This window comes from Natrix helvetica, assembly GCF_964273705.1.
Source record: "Natrix helvetica genome assembly, chromosome: 2".
Lineage (NCBI taxonomy): Eukaryota > Metazoa > Chordata > Lepidosauria > Squamata > Natricidae > Natrix > Natrix helvetica.
In genome coordinates this window covers 276664288-276692263 of record NC_138552.1, presented here as the reverse complement: position 1 = coordinate 276692263, position 27976 = coordinate 276664288, and the positions used below count along the sequence as shown (strand labels likewise).

The 27976-nt window shown below is 38.7% G+C and overlaps 1 protein-coding gene across 1 annotated transcript; it reads left to right on the top strand.

Moving 5' to 3' along the window:
- Window position 1: 1 nt before the first annotated feature.
- Window positions 2-27924, top strand: TAF15 (TATA-box binding protein associated factor 15). The gene is made up of 16 exons (XM_081944786.1): window positions 2-151; window positions 5518-5554; window positions 6927-6978; window positions 8355-8457; window positions 8543-8654; window positions 10584-10912; window positions 11792-11900; window positions 17163-17197; window positions 17805-17837; window positions 20996-21105; window positions 22492-22621; window positions 23081-23185; window positions 23444-23531; window positions 24775-24863; window positions 24957-25038; window positions 27498-27924. Exons 1-16 carry the CDS (start codon window positions 142-144, stop codon window positions 27535-27537), a joined length of 1464 nt encoding a protein of 487 aa, XP_081800912.1. The 5' UTR covers window positions 2-141; the 3' UTR covers window positions 27538-27924.
- Window positions 27925-27976: the final 52 nt, after the last annotated feature.

Genomic DNA, 27976 nt, shown 5'->3' with positions numbered 1-27976 from the left:
AAGCGACGGCGTCGTCGATTACGCTACCGCCACCAGAGTCAGTCAGCCTGCTGGCGGAGGAGGCGGTAGATACAGTGTGTCGCTCGGGGGGCTTTTTGCTTTCCCCCGCCGCTGGTTTGCCCGTTGGGGTTGGTGACCGGGATGGCGTCGGGTAGGTTTATTTCCTCCCCCTTCTCCCCTTGTTGGGCGAAAGAGGAAAACTGAGGCCTGTCACTAGAGGGGCTGAAAAGAGGCGGGAGAGGGCGTGGTATATGCAGGAGGCGGGAGAGCCCTAGCGGGACCGTTCTGGCCGTCGCCATCTTAGAGGCTACTACGCCTGCGCTCTCGGTCGACCACTCTACCTTCCCTCAACCTCGAAATCTCCGCCCGGGTCTTATCGGTCTGATTCAAGTTAGTCTTGACCAGTCTGGGCGTGGCCCACTCATTTATTATTATTATTATTCTTTCCCCCGAACTTGAATCCGTGTCCGTGTATTAAATTTACAAAAGAATGCTGTGTACTCCTTTATTTTTTAACTCAGTTTTTCAGAATACGAAAAAAAAGCCTCTCTGGGGCTGACCCAAATCTTACCTTCTCCAATAACCTGTTTCGTACAGAGACCTGTGTGGGAAACTCGGCAGACAGGACGTGCCTGAAATAAATCTGTGTGTCTCCTCATCCTCACCGGACCTCGCAAATATGCTGTTTATAATGAAGGCTTTATTTTATTTGTACTTTCTCTTTAAAAAGAAAACCCAGTGTGTTGTAATTAATGTAGGATGGAAAGAACTAATTCAGTCAATAAGTTGAAAAACAGCTTCTATACCAGGGCAGTAACCATATTGAATTCTATGCGTGCCAAAATCACGTGTGCGCGTGCAAGAGCATGCGTGTGCGTGCCCATGCATAATGCAGTGCGCCCTCCCCCCCCTCTGCGCATGTGCGCGCAAACCCCCTGCTCCCCGTTTTGGGCCTAGCAGGCCTCCCTGAAGCCTCCTGGGACCAAAAATGAGGTGTCCCCCCACGCATGTGTGCAAGACCACTCCAACCCTCCCTGCATGCGTGCGCTTCTCCTGCATGCACTGCAGAGACCCGAAAATTAGCTGGCCAGCAGGAGGAGCACGCACATGTAGGGTGGAGCTAAGCTGGTCGACGGCTCGCTTGCCTGCAGAGAAGGGGGCTTGTGTCACCTGTGGCATGCGTGCCATAGGTTCGCCATCACGGGTATAGTGCAATATCGGGTTTTCAATTTCAATTATATAGAAAGTGAAGGATGTATGTTTTTATTTTTATAGTTATAATGTACACTGAAGATGGCATTTAATTTCGTTAAACCATGTGCAATGGCAATAAAGTAAACTAAACTAAGCTAAGTTTATTCATGAAGTTCTCAGGCACTCTTGGGCCAGTTATTTTCTTAGCTTAATATATCTTATATAGAGAGTTGTTGTGAAGGTACTTCTCTTGATTCCTTTATGACATAATTAATAAAAATGTAAGAACTACCCTGACAGGTTCTGTAGAAAGTGTGACTTTGTAGGATATGAATAATAGTAGTCTTAGAAAAAAATCTGTCCTTAACAGTGTTTTTGGGGAGGGGGCTGGTTAAAAAAATGATGGAAGAAGCAAGTAAAAAAATATTTTTCAGAATGTGCTCAGACACCACATTAAGTTTGTCAGGCTGTTTTTCATTTTTGTTTTAGTTTCTTTTTAATAAAAAATAAACTATTAATGGGAAATAGATATAATTCTCAAAAAAATGCCAGCATTATTATAAATTAAAAGGATACTTCTCAGCCCAATATGGGCCTTATAACCATTCCTAGAAAATGAACTATATACAAGTGCAGCATAGTCTTTAAGATGACATCTATATGTCTCTTCCCCCAATCCCAGATACTTAAGCTAAAGTAGCAAGGAATTCTGAGGTTAGCAAAGGGGTGTTTTGTAACAAAGTACAAGTAGCAGGCTCCCTGTGTTAGCTATTCTATAAGGTTATCCACAGTATGCAAGTGACATAAAGATTGTAACAAATAGGGAGGAGATTATTTATTAGATCAATTTACTAGGGGGACTGTCTCATCTTTCCTCTTGCAACAAGTTTGTGTGAATACTACATCCTGCAATTTTGCTCAATATCAGTCTTGCTCTTGTGGACTGACAGATAAAAAACTAGCTTCAAATTGTCCTGTGGGCTTTTATAACCCAGTGGAACCTGAACCTGGATCTCCTGTTCCCAGTTCATTATGTTAAGCACTACACTACTTGATGGTGAAGAAAAAGCTTTTCAAGGTTTGAGAATAAGTCCTGCTTCGCCATATATGAAAAATATATCCCTCAAAAAGGATTTCTATGCAGGTTTTAATGATTGGAGGGCAAATTTTTAACAACACAATCTTCAATATAGTGTTTTAAGGCATAGTACTTTAACTTAGTATAAAATAATTAAAATAGACCCCCTTCTCTTCCATATGTATTTTAAGGAATAGTATGAACCTCTTTCTGATAACAACAGGATTAGCATAATAAAGATGAGGACATATTAACTGAGGTTTAAGCTTAAGTATAAAAGCTCCATATTTACGTCTGAGGCACCTTTTTTTAAGAAACAGGTATACTTGTGACCAGTTCTCTTCTGCAGTTAGGTGCATTTTTTAGCCCATTCTTTCTCTGCTTTGCTTTGCCTTGTATTACATTTAAAGAATGTTTAGCTTACCTGTTCTTTTTTGAATTGTAATTGAGATCACCAGCTAAAGGTAAAGTGTCCTTCAAGTTTATCTCAGGTTTTGATGGCTAATGAACTACATTTCCCATAAAGGCTGTGTTGCTCATTTTATGTTTTGTGAGCTTAAGTAGTGTCTTTCAAATGTGAGTAAAGCTACCATTGCGAATCTAGATTTTCTACAGTTGTGTCAGTCCTCTGTTTGTGATTTGGACACATTTAGAATTTATTGCCTTCTAAATTTATTATAAGAATGTACATAATGTTAAAAAAATTATTTCGATACTAGTTGCAGAAGAGGTTAAGGAATGAAAGGAAGCATCTGCAGCATGCATATGTGTATGTGGTAGAAAGCAGAACCCTTCCACATGATCATAGCATGTTTTATAATCAGACTTTGGTCTTTGAAACAAAGTACAGGTTTCCACATACCCAGATTCCATTACACAGGATTTACTTGTGTGATATATACATTGGATTGTGTTGATGGTGACTGACTAGCATTAAATAACAAGTAATATCACAGATGAACTATTTATAGTAATAGATGTAGCATATCTCATTCACTGTGTCTAAAAATCACACTTGATCCAAGCACCAATCCATCTCTAGTTACTGACTAGAAAATAAAATATTCTTTATATTTAGTCAATGAATTATCAAATATCTTGAACTTTGGTCTTCTGTCTGAACTTGTAAGTTGTGTTCTTCCTGTCATTACTATAATGAGTTGTACTTGGTTACACTGAAATTTTTATGTGCATCCTGTTGGATTAACTGGATGTTAATCCAAACTGATTTTAGAGGAAGTCTTGACGATCTTTAGAATATGTTCTAAAAAATCACATACAAAAAATATTTTTATTACATGAGAGCAACACCTTTGCTTTGACTCAAACAGTTGCCTGCTCTCAAACCCCAGGACCATCTAGTTCAACATTCTGTTCACACAATGGTCAACTAACTGCACAGGGAAGCTGACAAGTCTCCCAGCAAATGGCCTTCAAAGGCAGTGATATTGCCATCAAAGTCATTGATCCCCATAACTTTCATGAATTTTTCAATAATGTTTTTAAGGACAAGCTGGTAGCTAGCATATCTCATGATAGAAGTTGAATTCTGTAGTGTTAAAAGTTATTATTTTTTAAATAATTTCTTTTATCCTGATTCTTCCAGGATTCAATTTTGTTAGATAACCTTTGTTTAAACTATTTTGGTACAGGTTAAATAGCATTCCCTTATTCACTTTATTCATACCTGTGCATATATGTAGTCCTTGACTTACAACCACAACTGGGACCAGAATTTCCATTGTTAAGCAAGGTGGTTATTAAAGTGAGTCATGCCTGATTTTATAACCTTTTTGCTACAGTTGTTAAGTGAATCATGAGTTAAGTGAATCTGGGTTCCCCCATTGACTTCACTTGTAGGAAGCTATCTGGGAAGATGTCAGATGGCAGTCTCATGATGATGCAACTTTCGTAAATATATATTGGTTGCCAAGTGCCCAAATTTTGGTCATGTGAGCATGAGGATGCTGTGAGTTATAAGTGCAAGAACTGGATGTAATTCAGTTTTAATTCAGTAATTTTGAATGGTTGTTAAATGAGTGATTGTAAGTCAAGCACTACCTGTGGTTTTATACACTTAGTCTTCTCACTGATCTCCTTTCTAGACTAAAATACCTCAAATGCCACGTGTTTTTCTCATAGGTAAACTGTTGCAGCCTCTTTATCATCTTAATTTATCTCCATTGAACTTTCTCTAGCTCCACTCTATTCTTTTTGAGGCATGGCAACCAGGACTGCATACAATATTCCAGATGAGGTTGCACCATTGGTCATTATGATATTGGCATCTCTATTTTCAGTGCCATTTCTAATTATCCCTAATCAGTTCTAGGTCTTTTTTTTTATAATGGATGCACACTTATAAGTATGTCTGTTGGTTTTCCACTTCATCTAAAACTGATATTCCAAAGTGAGAGGCTGATCTCGTTAACCTATTCCCAACCCCTAATTTATATGTTTCACACCATTTAATAGTTTGCATAATAAAACAAACTTACATATGCAGTTCTTTCTCCCAGGACAGAACCAGAAACTGATGAGTTAAGTCTTGTGTTTTTAGTACTGATTATTGTAATGTTTGCCATGTTGAAACAATTAAACCTGTCAATTTTGGTGTACCAATGTCTCTGATTCTTGTTTTGGGGACTTTCAAATATCATTTGCTATATTTATACTCCGCATACATCCTGATTTATTTCAACCAAGTATATGCTGTATTTTCTTTGCTATTCTTAATCAGTCTTATTTAATTATCAAACAAATGTATATGGCTGCCCAACTCGGACATAGTAACTCCGGGAGGGTTACAACATTACAAATCCACAACATAGAATCTGATCCCACCCCTGTTGCAGCAGCAACACAATCAAATCAACCACTTGATCAACTCCATCTCCGTTTGTGATCCCCAGGCCTGCTGACAAAGCCACGTCTTCAGGACCTTTGGGATAGTCCTCTGTAGAAATGAAGATCTGCTTTCCAAGCAAAATTAGACTTTCCTATTTATTTTCATTTGCACAGATTTCAAGATTAAAAAGTCCCTGTAAAATGTTAACAGAAGAAATTAAACATAATACTCTGCACAACAGAATGTGGAATTTCGTCTGAATAAAGAGTTTCCTAATAAATTTTATGGGCTTCATCATAACTTACAATTATAGTAGTTCAAAATTCTTAGATGTAAATGTCTTCTTTGACTACATGATTAGTTGCAGTTTATTTATATATATTTATTTATTTTTAAGATTCTGGAAGTTTCAGTCAATCTGGGGATCAGCAAAGGTATGTGTCCTTACATGTTATGGTCAAATGAGAATGAGGTATGTTCAGTGTCCCCAGTCTGTGATACATGTTCTTTTGGCTTTTTTACCACAAAGTGCTTATTTCCTTTGACAACCTTTTTACTTCAGGTCCCATATCTAAAACACTATGAACTGCACATGCCATTCTAGTTTCCTTGCTTTGTCTTCACTGATGCAATTCAAAGCACTTTCATACCATCACCAGCCTTACGTTCCAATTCTTTGAAGCAGTTTTGGTCTGTGTCTGAGAGTTTTCAGTGATACCATTCCTCTGGAGTAGCTACTATGCCACAAGCTAATTGACTGAGCTGCCAAAATGCTCCCAAAGGCTGTGCTCTCAGAATTTATGCCAATTGGCACAAATACAAGTAGTACCAATTCAAGATTGCCTTGTGTAGAAGAGGACTAAAAATGTTCTACTTTTCCTAGAAGACAATTCTACAAGGGAGAAGTATCTTTCTCTTGGATCTTTCCCAACAGAGGATACATTTGGAGGATGTATACATTTGGAGGATACATTGTATGACATCTTTAACACAAAATAAGTATTATCTTCAGTTGGTTGATACCCACCCACATAAATACAAGGAGAGAGGAGACAATGAGAATGTACACATGAAAAAAGTTAAAGGGGGAAATGGGGGAGGGGGTGTATTTGGCCACAATGGCTAGGGAACTAGCAAAATTAAAAAAAAACATTCTACAGATAATCCTCAAGTTACAACTGTAAGATAGCCTGTCCATTATGGTCATAAGTCGTAATGGTGACATCCCAATTTTACAATACTTTCATGGCAGTCAATAAGTGGATACGGCAGTCATAAATCAAATGCTATGGTCCTTAAGTAAATGCACAGATATAGGTCATAACTTCAAATGGTCTCTAAGCACCAGTCATAAATTGAGGACTACCTGTATATAGCACCAGCAGGGCCATGACATAGTTTAAAAACAATGACTGACATTCGGGGTTGAATTTTTTGGATACAGAAAGGGTTCTTTCTGTTTTTTTATGTTAGCTACTTAATAATTATTTGTTGTGAAATTCAAAAATGTATAAAATAATAGTAGATTACTTTTGCATTTCATCCAATATTCATTTTCCTTTGCAAGGTTGGATCTTCTGATCTTGCTGGATAGGAATATTTCCCCCTTTAACTTTTTTCATGTGTACATTCTCATTGTCTCCTCTCTCCTTGTATTTATGTGGGTGGATATCAACCAACTGAAGATAATACTTACTTTGTGTTAAAGATGTCATACAAGGTTTTGCTTTATCTAAATATTTGTTTTGTCCCAATAGTGGGTGGTAATTGCACTTCTTTTAAATGTCCTAACTTTTTTCTTCCCAGCTATGCAGGGTATGGCAGTCAAGGAAATCAAAATTATGCACATATGCCACAGGTAGGCTGAGCAGTTGCATCATTGCTTCTTTATATGCAAAATGTTTTTCTTTATGATCAAAATAATTATTGTGCCCGCGCACACACCCCAACTTGCTTCTGTGATTATGACATAGTAAATAATATCTTACTCTCCTGTAGAGGAGGAGTGAGGCAACACTTGGGGAGAAAGGTTAAAAAAGTATTTCTGAGATGACAGAACATAGTCATACTAAAATTACTAATTAGTAGAGTCCTATTGCCTTGATTATATGTATCTTAATTTATTGAAGCCATTAATTCATAAAGTAAAAGCTGGCTATGATTTTGTGCCAGTCACTTTCTCTCAGCCCAATTCATCTCATAGGATTGTTATTGTTGTGGGAAAAATAGGTGGCAGAAGAAGAAAAGGCTTTTAGTGTAGGACCATCTCACTGCTGATGTGCTAATTGGGCTCTCACCTGACTGTTCATCCCAAATTTTCAAAGTTCCTTTCCTTCCCTTCTTTTTACCTATTACAGGGGTGTCCAAACTTGAGAACTTTAAGACTTGTGGACTTCAATTCCCAGAATTCCCCAGCCAGCAAGTCTTAAAGTTCTCAAGTTTGGACACCCCTGACCTATTACTAGTGTCCCAACACAGCATCCCATCTTCCTCCAACATCCTTCCCAACACATTCTTTCATCTACCATTATCGGTTTGTCAACACAACGTATTCCACTGGCGTGCCTCCCTGGCCCACTCACATCTTCCCACAGCTATACATTCTTTGCTCCTCTCAATAGCAGCCACCAACGTGCCACCCATCATATAGCCATTCAGTAAATCAAATACATTAAATCAAAGATTTATTGTAAAATGGTCCATCCTTTCTCAGTACATGCCGAGATAGATAGCTGGAGTGTTTTCTGTGCTTAGTGCATTCTCTCTTAACTTTCTATCCTCCAGTTACCTTGAGACCTGAGGTATATTGGGAGTTAGTCTGTACATACCTGGAGTAGGCCATATAGCAGAGGGCTAATTTTGTAGTATTCATACCTTGAGTAAAAGAAACAAATGGATATAAAGCAGGCAGTTGAGAGAATTAACGGTATTGGCTTCCTCAGTAATCTTCACAATAACCCTCTAAGGTACAATTATAATAAAATGTAATCATTTAATGAACTGTTGTGTAAAACTTTATGTATATACCTGTATGATTTTTCTTTTTACAAAACAGAAAAAGAAAGATTAATTAAAGGCAAAAAAGAAAAACAGTTTCCCAGAAACACATTAGACTAAGAGATGTCAGTTTATCTAATTGCCATTTAAAACCTAAGTGTAATGCTTTTTGAATGTAAGTGACTAGACTCAATAAGCCCAGCCTTATTTAATTTTTTACCTGCTTATTTATTGCAGGGATATCCTGGCTATGATCAGAGTGGAGATACTTCATCATATGGGCAAAGCTATGGAAGCTATCAAGGAAACTATCAAGGGAACTATGCACAGACACCGACAGGTTTGGTTGAGCATGCTGACAATTTTGTATGTGTACACCGTTCAAGGGCACAGTTTACCTAAAGCATTCCTTATTGGATCTTTAGGTTATGGGCAAAGTAGCCAGCCAGGATATGGCGGATATGAAAATCAGAACCAGAGCCCGTACAACCAGGAATCTTTCGGCAATCCTGGGCAGCAGAAAGATTTGTCAGGCAGGTAAGCAATCTTGCTTTCCTCTTTTACATTAGTTGTAAAAAAAGGAAACTGAGCGCATTACTGATGTTGCCATGTACATGACGGCTATAAAAACTAGTTCTTTGTAAAAGTTCTACGTAAAACTTTTAATAAAAATGTAGCAATTGATTGGTTTTTGTGGGGATTGGGTTGGAGATAATAGTGGCTAGATCAGACATACCATATTTTTCAGACTATAAGATGCACCAGACTATAAGACACACATAAATTTACAGGAGGAAAACAAGAAAAAGTTTTTGGCCTCCGTGCGTCGTGTTTTTACCCTCCCTGGCCCCCAGAAGCACTCTGCAGTGTTCCACTAGGGCCTGTTTTTGATGAAAACAGGACATGTGGAGCACTGCAGAGTGCTTCTGGGGGCTGGGGAGGGCGAAAACACAACGCACAGAGGGTTCAGGAAGCCAAAAACGCCTGTATTTGGTCTATAAAACACACTTAAATGGGTGGGGAAGGTGCTTCTTATACTCTGAAAAACACAGTAATCCAATATAACTTTTACCTCTGGTTGGTATGACTTTTACATTTAATTTTTGTCTGGGAAATCAGTGGAGAAAACACTCTCAGGAAAATAAGAGCTCATAAATGATTTAAGATTTTGGTACCATGTTTCCACAAAAATAAAGCACTGTGCAGGCCATGGAAAAGACGAGAGTCATGCCGGAATGGCCGGCTGGCCGCGAGAGCTTCGTCTTTGTGCGGCAGCACCAGCAGCAGTTGGAGGCAAGAGGTGCAGGGCGGAAGGCAGGCGATCCAAACACGCTGCGGAAGGCCGAGAGTCAGGGTGGAGCAGGCGGCCGGCTGCAGGAGGCCTGTCTTCATGTCTCTTGCTTTCTCTGCAACCCACACAGTGTGTCCGGATCACCTTCTTTCCGCCCTGCGCGTCTGCCTCCTTCTGTTGCTGCCCTGTGCGAAGATGAGCCTCCCACAGCCAGCGGGAGAGTTCTGGTCCACTGATAAATTGTTTTCAATGTTAACAAACATTTTTAAAATTTTCTAAATTGATTTTATATAGGAAGTAGTCTAAACCAGAGGTCCCCAACCTCTGGGCTGCGACCTGTTGGGAACCAGACTGTGCAAGCAGCGGATGATCATGCAAAGCTTTATTTTTGCAATTGCAGGATTATACTGCTCCCATATAACCTTCCCCTCCCCTCCCACTATTGCCACTGCCAGTCGGCACATCCAAAAAGGTTGGGGACCGCTGGTTTAAACAACAGAAATAGCCTTTGTTTTGTTTTTATTTGAGCCTAATTATATTAATTCTTCCTACTTCCTACTTAATTGGATTATCAGTTGTTACCCTATATTCTTTTTGACGTTAACCAATAATTTTCAATTATTGATTAGGGAGGAGAGAAAATGTCTAGGGGAACCTCTGTTGTGTCTTCTACCCATATCACAACATCAGTATTTTGACAGGGAATTTTGGCTAATCTAACTGAAGGGATGCAGTCGTTACTTGGAAGGAAGAAAACGTAGACATGACTATAACTTGGTAGTTACAATCTTCACATTCTTAAGTCTGACTTAATGCACAGATCCAATTCAGGAGTTGAATTTATATACATTAGCAACACATGTAAACTTAATTATGAGCAACGATTCTTACAAAGTCAGCTGTGAATGATCTCCCCCCCCCTCCCCCGGCTGGGTATCCAGGCAGAACTTGAGCGTTGATTTGTTAAGGATGCTCTCGTTTAGGTTCCTGTACTGAGAAGGAAATTGAATTAGATGTCATACATTTTTTCTTTATTCTATTTGATTGTATCTGGAGATTTTGACATTCTTTGTTGCTTTGAATGGATAAGACCATGAAAGTTGTCTCTGTATCATTGTATGCACTTCTGAATAAAAAAGAGAGTGCAGTTAATTTCTTGTTTGCTTCAATATAAGGTCTTCCTATGACCAGAAATCCACCTATGGGCAACCAGGGTCATACAACCAGTCTTCAAGCTACAGCCAACAGCCAGGGTCCTACGACCAACAACAAGGCTACAGTCAACCGCATCAACAGTCACCTTATAACCAGCAGGGACAGCAAAGCTCATATGACCAGCAGTCAGGATACAGCCAAAATCAGCAACCTCAGCAGAGCTTTGGGCAGCAGCAACAAAGCTCATTCAACCAGAAGCCAAACTACAGCCCGCAACAAGGCTCATATGGTCAGAACCAGCAGTCATACCAGGCACAACAGAAGGAAAGCTATGGACCCAACATGCAAGGTAGGCATTGCATGGAATCCAGACAAAAATTTTTTACAGAACAAAGCATTGTGGTAAACTTTATAGAAACTGGAGGGTTTTAGTACCCAAGAGGTTGCAAAGAGTATATTTCTGAAATAGCTGAGAGTATAACCATAAATAGTTGTATGGGTCAACTACATCTTGTTGCTGCATTATCTTTTCTCTGATATGGGCATGACAGGAAGACTGAGTTGCTACATTCCAGTTGATTTTTAAAGCAGATACTATGATAAGAGTTTATTAAATTACATTAGTTCCTGTTCTTGCTGAGTTTTTTTTTTACATTAGAGGTATAGTAGCATGCCTTTTTATTCTCATGTAGGCCAAGATGCCTATTCTATAATCTCGCCTGCTGTGGCATATACCATGTTTTCCTGAAAATAAGACAAGATCTTATTTTCTTTTGATCCCCCCCCCCCAAAATAAGCACTTGGGCTTATTTTCGGGGAGGTCTTATTATTTTTGAGGTGTGGAACGCAACGAGTAAGGTCACCTCATGGCTGGTGCTGTGTTGCAATATTTTCAGGGAGGGCTTATTTTCGGAGAAGGGCTTATTTTAGCGTATGCGCTCAAAAACCTGATTGGGCTTATTATCCAGGGAGGTTTTGTTTTTGGGGAAACAGGGTAAATAACATCCAAAGCCAAATAAGTATTTCCCTCCTTCTACAAGTATTTCAGTATTTACCAGTGTAATTGATTGAAAGACATTCATTTAAAATATTAAGAAATTTTGACTGAATGGGAGTTCTAATATTTTTTTCATTTTCAGGTCCTAATAGTATAATGTATTCAGTGTGTAATTCTAAACTAATTAGTCACTTTAATCTACTAAAGAATAATTGCTTTGAAATTCCTTAGATGATCGCCGTGACAAAAATAGATATGGAGACGATAACCGAGGCTATGGGGGCCCACGAGGTGGAAGCAGATTTGATTCTGACAACAGAAATACTATGTCTGGCATGAGGTAAAATATTTAAGCTAGAGATGGATTATGACACCAGTTTAGTCCATTGTTTTCCTTGCTTGCTTGGATGAATGCTCTTAAAAACTACTTGAAAGAGTACTTTTTCTTCCTGAAATGCTAATATTAATGATTAATTCAAGTCCCCAAATACTAATGTAGGTTACCTTTCTGGCTGATTGATTCAGGCACCTACTAAGCCATTCATGTTTTGTTTAGTTTTGGCTTAACATGGTATATAAAACTAGTCATGGCTAGAATTTACTCAAAGCCTATGTGGATGGCATATAGTGTTCAGGTCTGAATCCAGTCATTGTAGCCTCTATTTAGTAAACTATTACTAAAAAATAAAAACTACTACTTAAAAGTCATTGCTTAGTATAACATATAATCCAGGCTATACTTACCTCATACAAAGAATTGATTAGGGATCCAGAAAACACTACAGTTTGTAACTTAACTCTAAAATGTATTTTTTATCAAAGATAAAAGATATTTGAGATTCTATTCTATGCCAGGCTTTGCCAATTATACTTTTATTCTTTTATACCAATATCCATGTTATACATGTAAGAGGAGAGGCAACTGCTCTTCCTCATTAGCATCTGAGAAGCGGGATTGCTGAAGATTTTGTTGTCCACTATTCCTGAGCCTTCTACAATACTTTGATCTAAAATTTGTTCATGCCATGAAAAATTTAATCTGACGTTTTCCAGATTATGCAGCTTTTACAGACCAAGGAATAAGGCAGACAAGAAATTATGATTCCTTCACAGATCTTCTCCTGCTAAACTATAAGATTGGCTTTGTAATGATTGCTGTATTAGCAAGTACAGCCAACATATTTCTGAATCTTAATAAGCCAAATTAGATGCAGGCTTTGTCCACCTACAAGTAACCAGTGAACAATATCATGTTTTACTTTTAACTGGACCTCATAAGTTTTTTCCCCATGTGGATGAAGCAGTCTCTTATTGGAATATCACACTAAGCTTAAATTATCAAGTTACACACTATTTGCCAGCTGCACTTACTTAAGGATGTGGCAACAAGTGTGTACAGTTGTATTTACGCCTGAATTTGGAGGCAGGTGTGAAGGCAGTAGCTATGTCTTACTTTGAATTTACAGCTCTGTTTCAGCATTGTTTTTAAACAGATACCTGAAAATAGAATATTTTCTATATTCTATTTGCGTAGCATCATTGCATTGTACTTGATTTTGTGTTGAAAGGATAGATTCTCGGTGTGCAGTTACAGTTAATTGGCATCTAAGCTGCCTTAACTTGAATCATTGCTTTTGAACCTGATGGAACAAAGTTAAGAATGACTTAGGAAGAGAGGGGTACATGGTCGAATGAGTTCAGAATTTTCTGCACTGACCAGGGGAAACTCTGCTTTTATCAACTGCCCTGTTTTTTGCTCTGTGCTGTATGTTTGTGTTTGTTTGCAATGTTTGTAGCCTGCCCCAATCTGTAGCCTGGATACTATGTAACATAAAAAAGGAAATACAAATATAGAAAAAAGGAAAACGAAAACAACACAACAACAACAATAATAATAATTTTAAAAAGAACTACTTCTTAACATGTGCAAAACAAAGCAGTCAACCCTCAAGCTGGAACCATTTTCTGAAATGCTGGAAGGAAAACACAAATCTCTCAAGAATAAAGATGCCATAGCACATGGGTCACTGCCAAAAAGACCATGCCTCCCTAACCTGTATGTGGAAGAAACCAGAGGAGGCCTTTATCAGACTTGAATTTAAGACTGCCATTGAATAAATTATTGAATCTGAAACTGATGTTTACCTATTCTAGTCAATGTCTGATTTGATTTAAATTGTACCTCAGGGTTTTGGCTGGGGGATTTCAAATTCGAACATAGCAAATGCCTTGTTGCTTGGCATGGGTATAACAGATCTCATCCAAGTTTTGGGAACTGCCTCAAAGTAAAACAATGGATATAAAAACGGTGTGGAAAATTTGCATTTATAAATGTTAGATATTCCCTCATCTGTTTTGGCAAAGAGAAAGGGATGAGGCTGTTTCTCAAAATAAATTAGAAGATTGAACCTGGGCAGGCCATGCTCAACATATAGAATAAATAAGTGCTGAATCAGTCTATTGATACCTCTGTATATAGAACGAACAAGATGACAGAAACTGAAGCAGTATCACTTGTTCTGTATTTTTTATTAGGTATAAGGTAAATACACTTGTTGGACCTACAATAGATGCAAAAACATCTCTTTTTGATTGTTAACAAGTCCTCCTCCTCAATCTATTGATCTCTTGCTTTTATCCAACCACTGATTATTCTTTATCAAAAAAAGTAAAAAATAAAAATGGCACGTGTCTTCTAGAATGTTGCAAAAAAGCAAACAACTCTTAATCTCTGATTTATTAAATTGGATTCGGAAAACAGCATTATATGGAGATGGTTTTGGGAGGATGTTTACTTCCTCCATCTATTTTTCCCTCCCTTAAGTATTTTGCCGTTCAGATTCTTTTCTTGACTGTTTAACTGGTTCGCTTAATATAGTTGACATTATGATGCCTCTTAAAATTAATGTGAGGTCATCGCTCAGTGATGAAAGTGCATGTTTTGCATGCTGACACTCCCCAGCTTCTGGCACTGCTGTCTAAAGATGTCAGTAGCTTCAACTAAACAGTACTAGCTATATTAGGGATATAACTTTGATACAAGCCAGGTGTTTTATATAGAAGTCCAAAAAAAGCCTACATTTGTTTTGCCTTGCTACTTTGAACCAGAGAAACTTGAGCCACATTCACGTGCTTGATGGCAATTATTAATAATTTATTTTTTAAAGTTTCATTTTCTTCATCAGCAGTTTTAAAATATCTTAGACTAACTAATAATTACTGAGAGACCACCAAGTCCAGTGACTTCATATATTTTGTCTGCAAAAGTAACTTTATGAAGTGGCTTGAAAAAGTGCAACCTTTATCTAAATGTGGGTGGTAATATCCTAGGGAACAAAAGAAATCAAACTGAGAATCAGATAACAGAGGGCAAGAAGTATAACTTGTGAATATGTATAAACCAACAAGAGAATGCTAGCTTTTGTTTGCCATCAATATCAGCCAGTCATTGAAGCACTAAATCAGTAATAGTAAATAAGACGGGAATACCATGTTTCAAACTAAGTGACAAAAAGCATTCTTATATGTACATACCTAAAAAGCACAGTTGACCTCCATTGTGAAACTTCATTTGGATATTTTAAAATAATAGAGACAATTAACATATCATTTGGATGCTTGATTCTTTAACAGCCTTAACTGGCACACCCATCTGCAATTCTTGCCTAAAATGAGAATTAGTAAGACTTCACAGAAATTATTTTACAAAAGGTACAAGCTATCCCTAAATATGCAGAATTAAATTAATGTTTTAAAATTGGCAAAAGCAAATAGACTTGGATATGAAGAGGTAGCTAAAGCAGGAGTGAAACCGAGTGTTATTTTTTGGCATAAAGGTTATGCATCCTAGAACTGCTGTGGTTCTGGCTACTGATGCTATGATACCACTTGAAAGACAACCAATACTTTAAGACCTGGGAAGTAGATCGATGGAATGATAGGGCCAAATGTTCCCAGAAATGTTGTAGAGTTAACTCTTGCATTTTGCCCTTTAACTACTAGTACATTTGGGGGGGGGGGGGGTTTGTCCTGAAGTATTTAGCTTACCCAATATTGAGGCTTCAAATTAAGTGCCTGTGGATTTGTAGGTTGCTCAATTCTCACATAAAAGCTTCTGCTATATTAAAATCCACGTCCTTCTTGACGTGCTGTCATCTGTTCATATATGAGCTCTGAGCATATGCTAATATCCAGGATAAGCATGGTTTTCTAAAGTATATAAATGTGAAGTGTTTATGGTATTCATTTATTCAGCTATAGAATTAACACTTTGAAAACTATTTGGCGGAATACCAACAATGTCTTACCAGTACAAAGCACAGCTAAAGAAAAGGAATAGCTATTGTTTGAGATAAAGAACATGTTGCCAGATCAGGAGGTGGAGAATAATAGCAGCCCAAGAGGAGAACATCTAGCTATAAATTAGATGCAAAGCAGAGGATATAAGCAAATAGAGGGATAGAAACATAGTAGGCCGTGAGTGTTAAAATAGCAATTTATAAAATATATAATTTTATGTTCTGTATCACTAACTAAATTGGACCATTCTGTAATGTTGAACGAACAACATTGCCTTTTTAGACATCCTTATTTTGCCTTTGAGAATAGTTTTTATATATAAATTTTTATTTATATAAAAATAATTGGAACTCATTGTATCCAGATTTACCTCCTGTTGTTTTCTGATAGCCTTAATCCTATTCTTAATACTGTAGAACTTCATTATATTCTTAATACTGCAGAACCAAAGATTCATGCTTAAAATTCCCCAGACTAAAATGGCTTTACTGTACCCGATTCTGTCCATATTACTCAGTTTAATTGACGCTGTTTAATTTACTCAGTTTAATTGATACTATGTAATAGTACTGTAATGCAAGGATTCCACATTTGACCTTGAGATATTTTTGCCTTGTTCTCTGGGAATTTACTCTCAAGTAAGTAATGAAATGAATCGATTAGTGATTGCACATTATTTGATCATCTTTCATGTGTCTTTATTAATACATAAAGATAATAAAGGGGCCTGGATAGAATTTTTTTCTCCTTAAAATTTAGATATTTTTGCTTGTTTTTACTGGCCTTTAAATAACTAAGGATGGTTTATCTCCTCCCCCTTGCTTAAAGCAGTGCATATTGTTTTAAATTGAATCATCTCAACAGATTTTTGAGATAGGTAAGGCTGAAAGAGGGCACTCTGGTTCTTAACTGAAGATAAGTGGGATTTGAATCCATGTATGCAATATCGCTTAAAGCAAGCATTCAGTTTTCATTTTCATAGACTATTTGCTGTCTCACCACATTGTTGGGAAGTTTGACACTGAGAGCAAGAGGAATTCTACAATTAAATACTCAGTAGGTTTGGGGTTTTTGTAAAAAAAAAAAAAAGACATATATAGTTATGTCAACTACAGTATAGTCATAAACAGAAAGTTATTTTCCTTGTTTAATCTCTGTGGTGCAAAAAAGTATATACTACAAATTAGACTTCTTTTTGTAGAACATACAGTAAATAAACTTTCAGTAAGTGCAGCTTTTGAGCCTTGGGCTCAGCATGTCAAGACTTAAAGGAGAAATCATTTCTTCAATTTTTCCTCTGCAGTGGTGGTGACCGAGGTGGCTTCAAAAATTATGGTGGTAAGTGCTGAGCGTCAAAAAAATATTAAAGTGGAAACCTCTATATTAAAAGGTGCCAAAATATCCCAACCCCTAACGAGCCACCAAATACTTGTATTTTCATGTTTCTATCCATTAGAAGCATTTGATTTTTCCCCCCTGTTTGAGCTGAGGCTGGTGTGTGTGTGTGCTTAGCTTTTTTTTTTTTTTAAGTTTTTATAATACATTTTTAAAAATGAGATTTCTGGTTTTGTTTTATTTTTTATTTCCCAATTGCATGAAATGATTTTTCTGGCAACTCATAGTTGGCTTCAGATGGCATCTACAAAAAAAAATCTTCTAAGCACAGTGTCTTAGTGAGAACATTTTTGTGGCAAAGAGCTTAGTTATATGGACCAAGAGCAACTACAAGACAACCAACCGCCAGCATAAACCTGTGTGGCATTCTTCAGCTTAGAGACCATAATTGGTTTTCTTCTTGGGCAAAATCTTGTGACATTCTTAATTGCAATTTCTTGGTTTCACATATCTTATTGCTAATATTAATTAGATCAAGACTAAATAGTTGATTCTCCTTTTTGTGTGGTGTTGCTTAGACGCCCATTGCTTTTTTTCTCCTGATTCACAGGTCAAAGGGATTTTGGGCCAAAGCCAGATGCAGGTAAATGTAGAAGCCATATACCGGTATGATACACAGTTTTATGATCGTCTCTTTTAGTTTTATATAAGGTAGTCATTCCCAGTCTGGTGCCATCCAGATGCCAGGGGCCAGTTCCCAAAAATTATGGCAGACTTTGGGCAGGCTCGTTCATAGCATTTTGGAAAGGATAAAATTGCAGATAACTCAGCCGTCTCAGTTCATGATGTCACTCTGTTTTCTTGGCACCATTAGTAATCCTTTAATTAGACTGGAATAAAACTAGGGAAAATTTGGAATAATCATTGAACATATGCGGCTAGGAATTCCTTTCCCAGACTTATCGGGAAATGCCAGCAACAAAGCTTTCCTGAAATTCTGGAGGACTAATATTGGAGTATCTAGATTCATGTAACACACTAAAGCAAAATCAAATAAACCTACTGTTTAAACCTGACAATTGTAGTTTGTAAATCATGGTTTATTAAATCATTTCTTAGCACAATCTGCAATCTCAGTCAACAAAGAAAATTCTGAGTTAGCGGGACTGATGGTTTCCTTTGGTACAAAGCAACTTGTACTATTACTAAATACTATGAATGATAGGGAGGGAATGGGTAAAAACAAAACCTTTGTTCCCTGTTGAATACTGTAGATGGGTAACAGAATCAGTTAAAATGAAAGAGATGAGTTTACGTTTGATAAAATGCATTGGCTTAGATGGCTCTAAGACAAAAAGAGGAGGACAGACTAGATCCAAGGTGCACACATAATGGCTGCTATGTTTTAGCCCTCTTTACAAACTTTCTAGAGCCATTTGGTTTATCACTGTTGGAGAAAAGAGATGCTAGATTATGTAGCTCCTCAGTCCAGCAAGGGTGTTTGGGGGTTATTTGATGAGAGCAGGATGGTTTTTGTTTTCTAATCTTAATGAATATGATCTTTTGATAAAATGTAGATTTCCTAAATGCTGTACAGAATCCAAAGAAGTACATAAGAATGGCCTTAGTTGGTCTTTTACTGTTGAGTAGCAGGATTGCATGCCAAACCTTTTTTGAATTTTTAACACCAGTAAAGGGGGTTATTTGAAAAGATGCCTTAGCTGCATAATAGCAAATGATTCTTTGTTCAGGGTGAATGGTAACTTTTCATCTAACTATTTATCTGTTTGATACTTTGAAGTAAACAGCAAAATGCTTAACAAGAGTCTCCGAAGCAGAATATATGTTGAAAGATTAACAATTCATAAAAACAAACTACAAGTAAAGATCAAATATTGTGGCAAGAACATAAATGCATTAAAATTCTTTGCAAATGACTTGTCTAGCTGACTTCTGAATTAATAATCACAATATATGCATGCTTTCAGTTTGTGGAAAGGAATTTTAGTCACAGGGCGTTTTTCATGGTGGTGCTTTTCCAGAATTACCGTATTTTTCAGAGTATAAGACGCACCGGAGTATAAGGCACACCAAGGTTTTGAAGAGGCATTTTTTTTAAAAAAAGTAGGTAGGTAGATAGAGGGAGAGAAAGAGAGAGAAATACAGTAGGTAGGTAGTGAGAGAGAGAGAATAGGTAGGTAGGTAGATAAAGGGATAGAGAGAGAAAGAGAGAGAAAAATAGAAATAGAGAAATACAGTAGGTAGGTAGGAAGCGAAAGAGTGTGTGTAGGTAGGTAGGTAGAGGGATAGAGAGAAATAGAAAGAGAGAAATACAGTAGGTAGGTAGTGAGAGAGAGTAGATAGGTAGGTAGATAGAGGGATAGAGAGAGAGGGAGGGAGAAATACAGGTAGGTAGGGAGAGAGGGGGTAGGTAGGTAGATAGAGGGGGGGAGAGAAATACAGTAGGTAGGTAGGGAGAGAGAAAGTGTAAGTAGATAGGCAGGTAGAGTGATAGAGAGAAATAGAGATAGAGAGAGAAATACAGTAGGTAGGGAGAGAGGGTAGGTAGGTAGATGGGAGGAGAGAGAGAAAAAAATACAGTAGGGAGGGAGAGAGAGAGAGTAGGTAGGTAGGTAGATAGAGGGAGGGAGGGAGAGAGACAGAGAGAGAAAGGGAGAAAAACAGTAGGTAGGTAGGTAGATGTTTCCAGGTGTATTTATCCATGTGCTGGAGAAGGAAATCGCCTTTGTTCCTGCTGGCACTTGATCAATGTAATTCTCATCAATCAGTTAAAGAGCTTTCCAAAAGGGGGGGGGAAGGGTTTTGTACTATGCAACCCCCCCCCCCCAAAAGGGCCTGTTTTTCACAAAAACGGGCCCGTTTTTTTTTCAAATAAAAGGCATGAATAGCCTTAGGGGGGTTTGCAGAGTGCTCCTGGGAGGTGGGCCCCCCAAAAAGGAGCAAAAAAGGCCAGTTTTTCACCAAACCGGGCCTGTTTTCTGTCAAAAAACCCTGCATGCATAGCCTTATGGAGGCTTATAGAGTGCTGCTGGGGGCTGGGGGGGCAAAAATGGCTCATTTTTTGCTTATTTCTGCCCTCCTCACCCCCAGGAGCTCTCTGAAAGCCTTCATAAGGCTATGCACAGCCATTTTGGTGAAGGGGCGGGGCTTCAGGAGGCAAAAAAATGCTGTATTTTTTTGTATAAGATGCACCCAGATTTTCAGTCTCTTTTTGAGGAAAAAAGGTGCATCTTATACTCCGAAAAATACGGTAATGTACATTGCCTGTGAATTAGACAATTAATCAGGCTCATATAGGAGAAGATAGCCTTTACAGGTCTTGGTCCAAATTTAAAATTGTGATCGGAAACAAATTCTTGCAAAAAGCAATTTATCCATTTAACAGTCCAGCTGCTGTAATGTTCTGAACTGTTAGTTGTTCATTGTCACTGGCATTGGGTGAAAAATGTCATTGTACACCTTTTAGCAAATGTTAATATTTCTGATTAAAAATGCATTTAGAGTCGATTATTCATAATGGTTTTCCTTAAGATAGACATGGGTAGTTCTTTGCTTTTGGTTTCTCTGCTTTTATAGTGTGTATGCATTTCCTCAACTTGATGGAGTTCGAATGTCTTGATTTAATTCTCTTGAGTGCATTGGGGGGGGATTATAAAGACTTGTTGGTTGATATAGGAAATTAACTTTCTTGGACATTTTGGAAAAAAGCCTGTGATACTTTGTACAGCATCAGTTACACACTTTGGCTAAAAAATAAACACCAGGCTCTCTTAAATGTAGATTCGGAGTCTGACAATTCTGATAACAACACGATCTTTGTACAAGGACTTGGAGAAGATGTTTCACCAGAACAAGTGGCTGATTACTTCAAGCAAATAGGTGTAATTAAGGTATTTAAGGTGGTAAAATGGGAGGCACATCAGTTAAGAATACAGGCTAATAGAAGAACAAGGAGGAATATGTGTTTAAAAAAAGAATGTATCAGTGCAGAACCAAAATATTTAAATAGGTAAATTCGAAGTAAGATACATTGAAATTATGTGGGCTATCAGAATGTGAGCTTGAATTAAAAGGCAGTATTTCTAACAAAAGGATTAATTGGATTCAGATTTGGCAGATCTCTAAATGTGGCAGATCTCCAGTACTGTGAAGCAGCCATTATCCATGTTCTCCATCTTGATGAGTGTAAAGTCTAAGTGGTTTCTTCCGTTGGGTCTGGGTTAGTAATAGTATTCTGGTAGTCTTCGACTTATGACACAATTGGGACCAGGATTTCCATCACTAAGCCAATAATGGTCATAAAGCCCGATCGCATAGCTTAGCAATGGCAATCCCTATAGTCCTAATTGCCATTAGTAACCTAATTCCTCCATCATTAGCTGAAGCAACCTCCAACTGGCTTTTGGCAACCAGTCAAGAAGCTGGCAGGAAGTTGAAAGTCCCAAGTCAGCAGCCAGTTAAGTAGCTGCTTCCGGGTGGGGGGGACGAAGCTATGGATGTGCAGGGGAAGCGTGAGGGTGGAGAGAAGCATGGATCAGGTGTTAGGGTGTGTGGAAAAGGTGTGTGGGTCGAGGAGAGTGTGAGCAGTGCAAATCAGGCAAGGGTGCAAGGGAATGCGGGAGGCCTGGGTCAGGGAGGGCATGTAGGGTGCGCCAGTGGTACGAGCACAGAGGAAAGATTTAAATAAAGGAAGAGATAGCATTACATAAGTGTGTCAGCCCTGGAAGCCATTTTTACTGTTGGAGCTTCAGGGTTGCCACATTTAGTGCCTGGGAAATGGGGGGGGGGGGCGGGGATTACACGGAGTGGATGAATATTAGCCATTACAACATTCCTTTCTCTGGGAGTCGAGGGCATTTGGCCTTCACCTGGATGGGAGTGACTGGGGGTTGTGTCCAGTTGAGATGGTAAATTGATTGGACCATGTGATAGACATGTGGGCAGGGACTTGAACTTTCATTTGGGTGGGGAAAACCTGGAAGCTTTCATATTCAGGTTTTCCCAGATGTGCCAATATGACATCTCTAATAAAATGGAACTTTGAGGAACTTCAAGCCTTCTTCTTTCGTTGGGGGTGTTATTTGGAACCCTGGCAAAGTGTTCTAGTAGGCTGTGCCAAGCAATACAGTTCAGCAGGAACAAGGGGATGATCTTTTGAAGGAACAGATTTTGGACAACAAAGGATGTTGGAGGAGTTCATGGCAGAATTCACCATTATTAGATTGTTAAGCCCTTACATGAATGGTAAAAATAATTTTTTTCTCTGTTTTTTCCAGACAAACAAAAAGACAGGCAAACTTATGATAAATCTATATACAGACAAGGATACTGGCAAGCCAAAGGGAGAAGCAACAGTGTCTTTTGATGACCCTCCATCTGCTAAGGCCGCCATTGACTGGTTTGATGGTAAGACGGTCCCATTAGGGCTTGTCAACCAATTAAATCATGAGCGCCGAAATGTCTCCTCAGGCAAAGATTGTAAAATTGTTAAGCCAAATTTATTTATGCATTTACCTGTCAAAACCACTCATCTCCTTCACAGAGGGACTCTGGGTGATGTATAAATAAAAATGTTAAAAACCATAATAATGATGGCTCTTGCTGCCACAGCAAGGGTGGACTCTGTGGAAATGGAATCCATGGGTGGGAGACAGTTTCCTTGGCCAGCACTGAAGTTCAGTTGATCAGATGGACCACCAGGTTAGAGAAGACCGCCTTATAAAATGTGACTAAGCAGAAGCGAACTCTGCATTGTTATCAGTTTCGTATGAAGTGTAGTTTTTTGGATTCTTTGTTTAAATATTGCATTTTCTTGTTGCAGTTGGCCACTAGATTTATTCTTGATCGCTATTCTTCCCTCTACAGGAAAAGAATTCAATGGCAGTGTTATCAGGGTTTCCTTTGCAACCAGGCGGCCAGAATTCATGCGAGGAGGAGGTAGTGGTGGAGGTGGTGGTGGAGGACGCCGAGGTAATAACAGATCCAGATCCTTTTTACGTGGTAGTCCAGTAGTACACTTCCGTTTTGGGTTGTTCATCCAAGTTTCTCCCTGAGAACGGGAGCGACACTTCGGCCCAACCGGTTGTCATGATTACCCCTGATCAAACAGCTGGTACATATTGGCCTGTTTTGATGTCAGAGGCTATTCATACTGCATATTGTGAGTCTTTGCCATAACGGCCACATACTCATTTCCTTGCTTTAATTGTAATATCATTGTGCTTTCAGGTTCACGTGGAGGGGGCTTTGGAAGAGGAGGGGGTTTCCAGGGCCGAGGTGGAGAACCCAAAAGTGGTGATTGGGTTTGTCCTAACCCGTAAGTCATTTTCAGTCAGATATCGAAGTAGCCTAGAAGTAGATTACCGTATTTGGGGCAATAAGTACAGCTGGAATTTTGGAAAGGTAGCATCGCAATTCTAGCAAAATGTGTTCCACAAAATGGCTGCTATAGGTATGGGGGTTGATCACCCATAAGAAAAAAGAATCCAGAATATAAAGTAGTGAGGTTGCTTAAACCGTCTGGTTTGTCTACATCTTTATTCTGTGCAAGATTTCAAACAAAGCCCTTGGCTGCAACTACCCCATCATTTTTATTTCTTAAGGATCTTTTATTTCCAAGTTCATTCTTGCAAATAAAATGATGCTAGATGTTTTGCAGCATTCTAATTTTATTTTTCCAGTGAAAATATTTTTTAAAATAATTTAAATGGAACAGGGAATCTGACAGTAGTCAAGGAAAGTGTTTGCACTTCCAAAGGAACATCAAATTGCCATTTCATAGACAGTAGCTCTTCAGGATTGCTCAAAAGTGCAGGTTGAAGCCGATGTAATCTAGTATCTTTAACTAGAAGCATTTGACCTTTCCCTCGGAGGTTACTGGTTTCTATCTGTTTGAGCTCCCTTCCTGCTGATCTCATGGACCAGTAGCAAGAGTCTGCCAGAGGTTGTAGATTTCACTCAGAGAACCATTTGGTAACTCAAATATCTTGCTACTGGGCAATGGCACTTTTTCCCCTTTATATTGTTTGATTATGTCCATCATCTGGACTCAATAATTATATCAATACTATTGTAGCTTAATGAGATTTGGAGTCTAATAAGATGAGCAGGCAAAGGTCAATGTTTCTAAATAAGGGCCTAAACAGTTAATTCAGTGACTATTTGAAGTTAGAGCGGCACTGAAAAAAGTGACTTACCACCATTTTCCACACTTACGACCACTGCAGCATCTCCATAGTCACGTGGTCAAAATTCAAATGTTGGCAACTGACATATTTATGATGGTTGCAGTGTTCACAACCCTCTGACTTTAACGGGGAAGCCAGGTTCACTTTTCAACCATGTTACTAATTTAACTATTGCAGCGATTTCTATGGCAAGAAGGGTCATAAAACGGAGCAAATTCACTTAAACACTTGTCTCGCTTCGCAACAGAAATGTTGGGCTCAATGGTGGTCGTACGTTGAGGACTACCTGTATAAAATGTATGGATTATGTAGCCCTTACCTTCATTCTTGGTCTCTTAGCAATTACTGAGAGGTGTTTCCTGTCTTTTTAAGGAGCTGTGGAAATATGAACTTTGCTCGCCGGAATTCCTGCAATCAGTGTAATGAGCCCAGACCGGATGATGGGCGTCCCTCTGGAGGAGGTGTGTGAATGGTTGCCACCATTAAAAAAATGGGGGAATGTTGTTGGCTGGAGTGACATTCAGAATTTCTTGTTTTATCTTCTTTCTTCGCAGATTTCCGGGGCAGAGGTGGTTTTGGAGGTGATCGGGGGTTCAGAGGCCGTGGTGGTGGCTTCGGTGGCAAAATGGGAGGAAGGTTGGTACTGAATTTTTACAGAACTACAGAGTGTGTTTTTTCTCCAAATGATGCAGAGAAATGGCAGATATATCAAAGTTCAGTAATGGAGAAAGTTTGGAGGCCTCCAGAGACTCACCTGCAGTGAAAGCTGCCCTGTTCATTCTCCTAGGCGCTGCTTGGAGTGTCCAAGCATGGGTTAACTTTAGCTTGCCAAGAATGCCAAGCTACCTATCAGGAGACAGTCTCAAAAGAGTGATTCATAAGGAAACCAGGGACCAGATTTTCTGGGAGAGGTTGATTGCACTTTTGTTTTTAGCCACACCAGAAACTTTTGGGATAAAAAATGCTTCTGTTGTAAGACAGAATGGGGTAGTGGTAGAAGCGAGATGGTTTCCTGAAATTCATTGGGCAGTTTGCTCTGTTGGGATAATCTCCTGCATAGGATAGTAACGAGGATAAAATTGGGGATTTGTGTTGGCTGATTTAGCTTCTGGGAATAATGGATGGGTTGCTCCTGGACCTTTAATGGCCAGTTGTACATTTGTCTGAAACCTTAAATCCTCAAGGTAGATAAGCACTAGTTGTCTGAGTTTATTGTAAATTCCTCAATGACTTATTTTTAGTTCATGGTTTTCTTTTATTTACTTCCTGCTGTTCTTCAGTATAAATTCCCATCCAGGCACAGCTAAGCTTTGACATAGTGAAAGTATCAAGCCACATCTACCCCCATGATGGTGAACCTATGGCACGTGTGTTGGAAGTGGCATGCAGAGCCATCTCTCTGGGCACGCCAGCCACCACCCGTTGCTCTTCTGGGTTCCAGTGCCCCCGTGCATGTGCGCCGGTGGGGAGCTGCTCTTCCAGTTTCTGGCGCTCTCCTGTGAGCGCACACGCATGCTCCCATTTTGGCACTTGGTGCCGAAAAGGTTTTCCAACATTGGTCTACCCCATTAATGAACCATCTTTGCATTCTAACAAATCCAGCTGTTAGTTTGTTAATTAAGTTCCATATTTTTCTATTTAACTATTGCTAACAATTTGCTATTTGATTTATTTATCATTCAAATGTATGTAGTCACATTGCTTTGAAAACAAGATAGATATATAAGTATATACAGGTAGTCCTTGACTTAGAACAATTCATTTTAGTGACTGTTTGAAGTTACAATGGCACTGAAAAAAGCGACTTATGAACCATTTTTCACACTTGTGACCGTTGCAGCATCCCCATGGTCACGTGATTTACACTTGAATGCTTAACAATTGGTTCATATTTATGACTGTTGCTGTGTCCCAGGGTCATGTGGCTCTCTTTTGCGACCTTCTGACAAGCAAAGGTAGTGGGGATGCCAGATTCACCTAACAACCATGTTACTAACTTTAAAACTGCAGTGATTCAATTGAGAAATGTGGCAAGCAAAGTCATAAAATGGGACAAAACTCAGTTCACAAATGTCTCACGGTAACAAATTCTGGACTCAATTGTGGTCATAAGTCGAGGATTAAACATAACATATTATGTAAAACATAATAAAATACCTAAAATTTGCAGCATATAATCCCATCATTAAAGCAATCAGTATGGGCATTATACCCGCTCCACCACACTCCCACTTCTCCGTGCCTTTTGGCAAAACCGTGTCTTCTGGCCCTTGTAAAAAACCAGCAGAGTTAGTACAGATCCAATTTTTAAGGATAATATTTCCAGAGGGTGGGTGCCACCACAGAAAAGACTTCCTGGGTCCTGCCACATGCTGGAAGCATCCACAATATGCCTCTCTGTGTTACTTAAGAAGTCATGACTATCAAGCTATATTGGAATTTGTTGGCGGAACAGATAGAAGTAGGTGCAGCTCTGTTTATGGATCTTCCTTTGCAGATAATCCAAAATTTGGAGAGTTTTTGAGATATGCTAAAGCATTTAGCTAGGATGACATTTGGTTATGAAGCCTGGACCTGTTGGGTGATCCTAAAAAATTACAACAATGGTTGCTTTAAATAGGAATGGAAGAGTAATGTAAATGAAAGAGTTGATGTAAACTTCTGACTATATCTTATTGCCATTGCTGGTTGTTGTAATACTTCCAGTTACAATATTCTGAGTTTATTTAGGGGCAAAGTTGAAAACCAGAAAGCTCTTTTGGAAGAACAGGACTTTCAACTAAACCAGGTTTCTCTTTTCCCCTTATCTCTTGATGATTTAACTCAGAGGTCTTCAAACTTGGCAACTTTTAAGACTTGTGGACTTCAACTCCCAGAATTCTCCAGCCAGCTGGCTGGAGAATTCTGGGAGTTGAACTCCACAAGTCTTAAAGTTGCCAGGTTTGTGGACCCCCGGTTTAACTCCATGTCTTTTGCTTTGTGACTGATACCGATGTCCTTATTAGGCATCCCTTGCAGCAATTAGCTTTGTGCACTTTGTATATGCTGCAAGGAAGTTAAGTGTGAGAATTGAATATTGTTTTCCTCTTTTCCAGAAACGACTTCAGAAGTGATCAACGTAACAGACCCTACTAAAAAAAAAAAAAACAGAGAATGTCCCCTTCCTCTTTCTGATGGCTTTTCACAGCAGAATTGCTGAGTTTTGCCTGCTGCTTTATCCCATGGTCTCTTGGATAGTGGAATTAAATGTAAAAACTGGATTTATAATTTGGTGGGAGGGACTGGGATACTCTTTCCCTGTTTTTTTTTCCTTTCCTTTCCTTTCCTTTTTTTTTTTTTAAGCAAGTCCATTAAAATTTCATCTTTCTATTTCCAACATTCCCCCATTTCCCCCCAGCTATCAACTACACTTGTTCACAGGCTCTTAAAATAAAGATGGAGTAAAATTGTAAAATATTTGCCAAAAATCTGACATGTTTTATAATACAAAAAATAAAATAAAAGCTGATTGTTTATTTGTGACATGCTTGACTGCTTTTAGCCATTGTTATTTCAAGAATTTATTTTTCTGTAT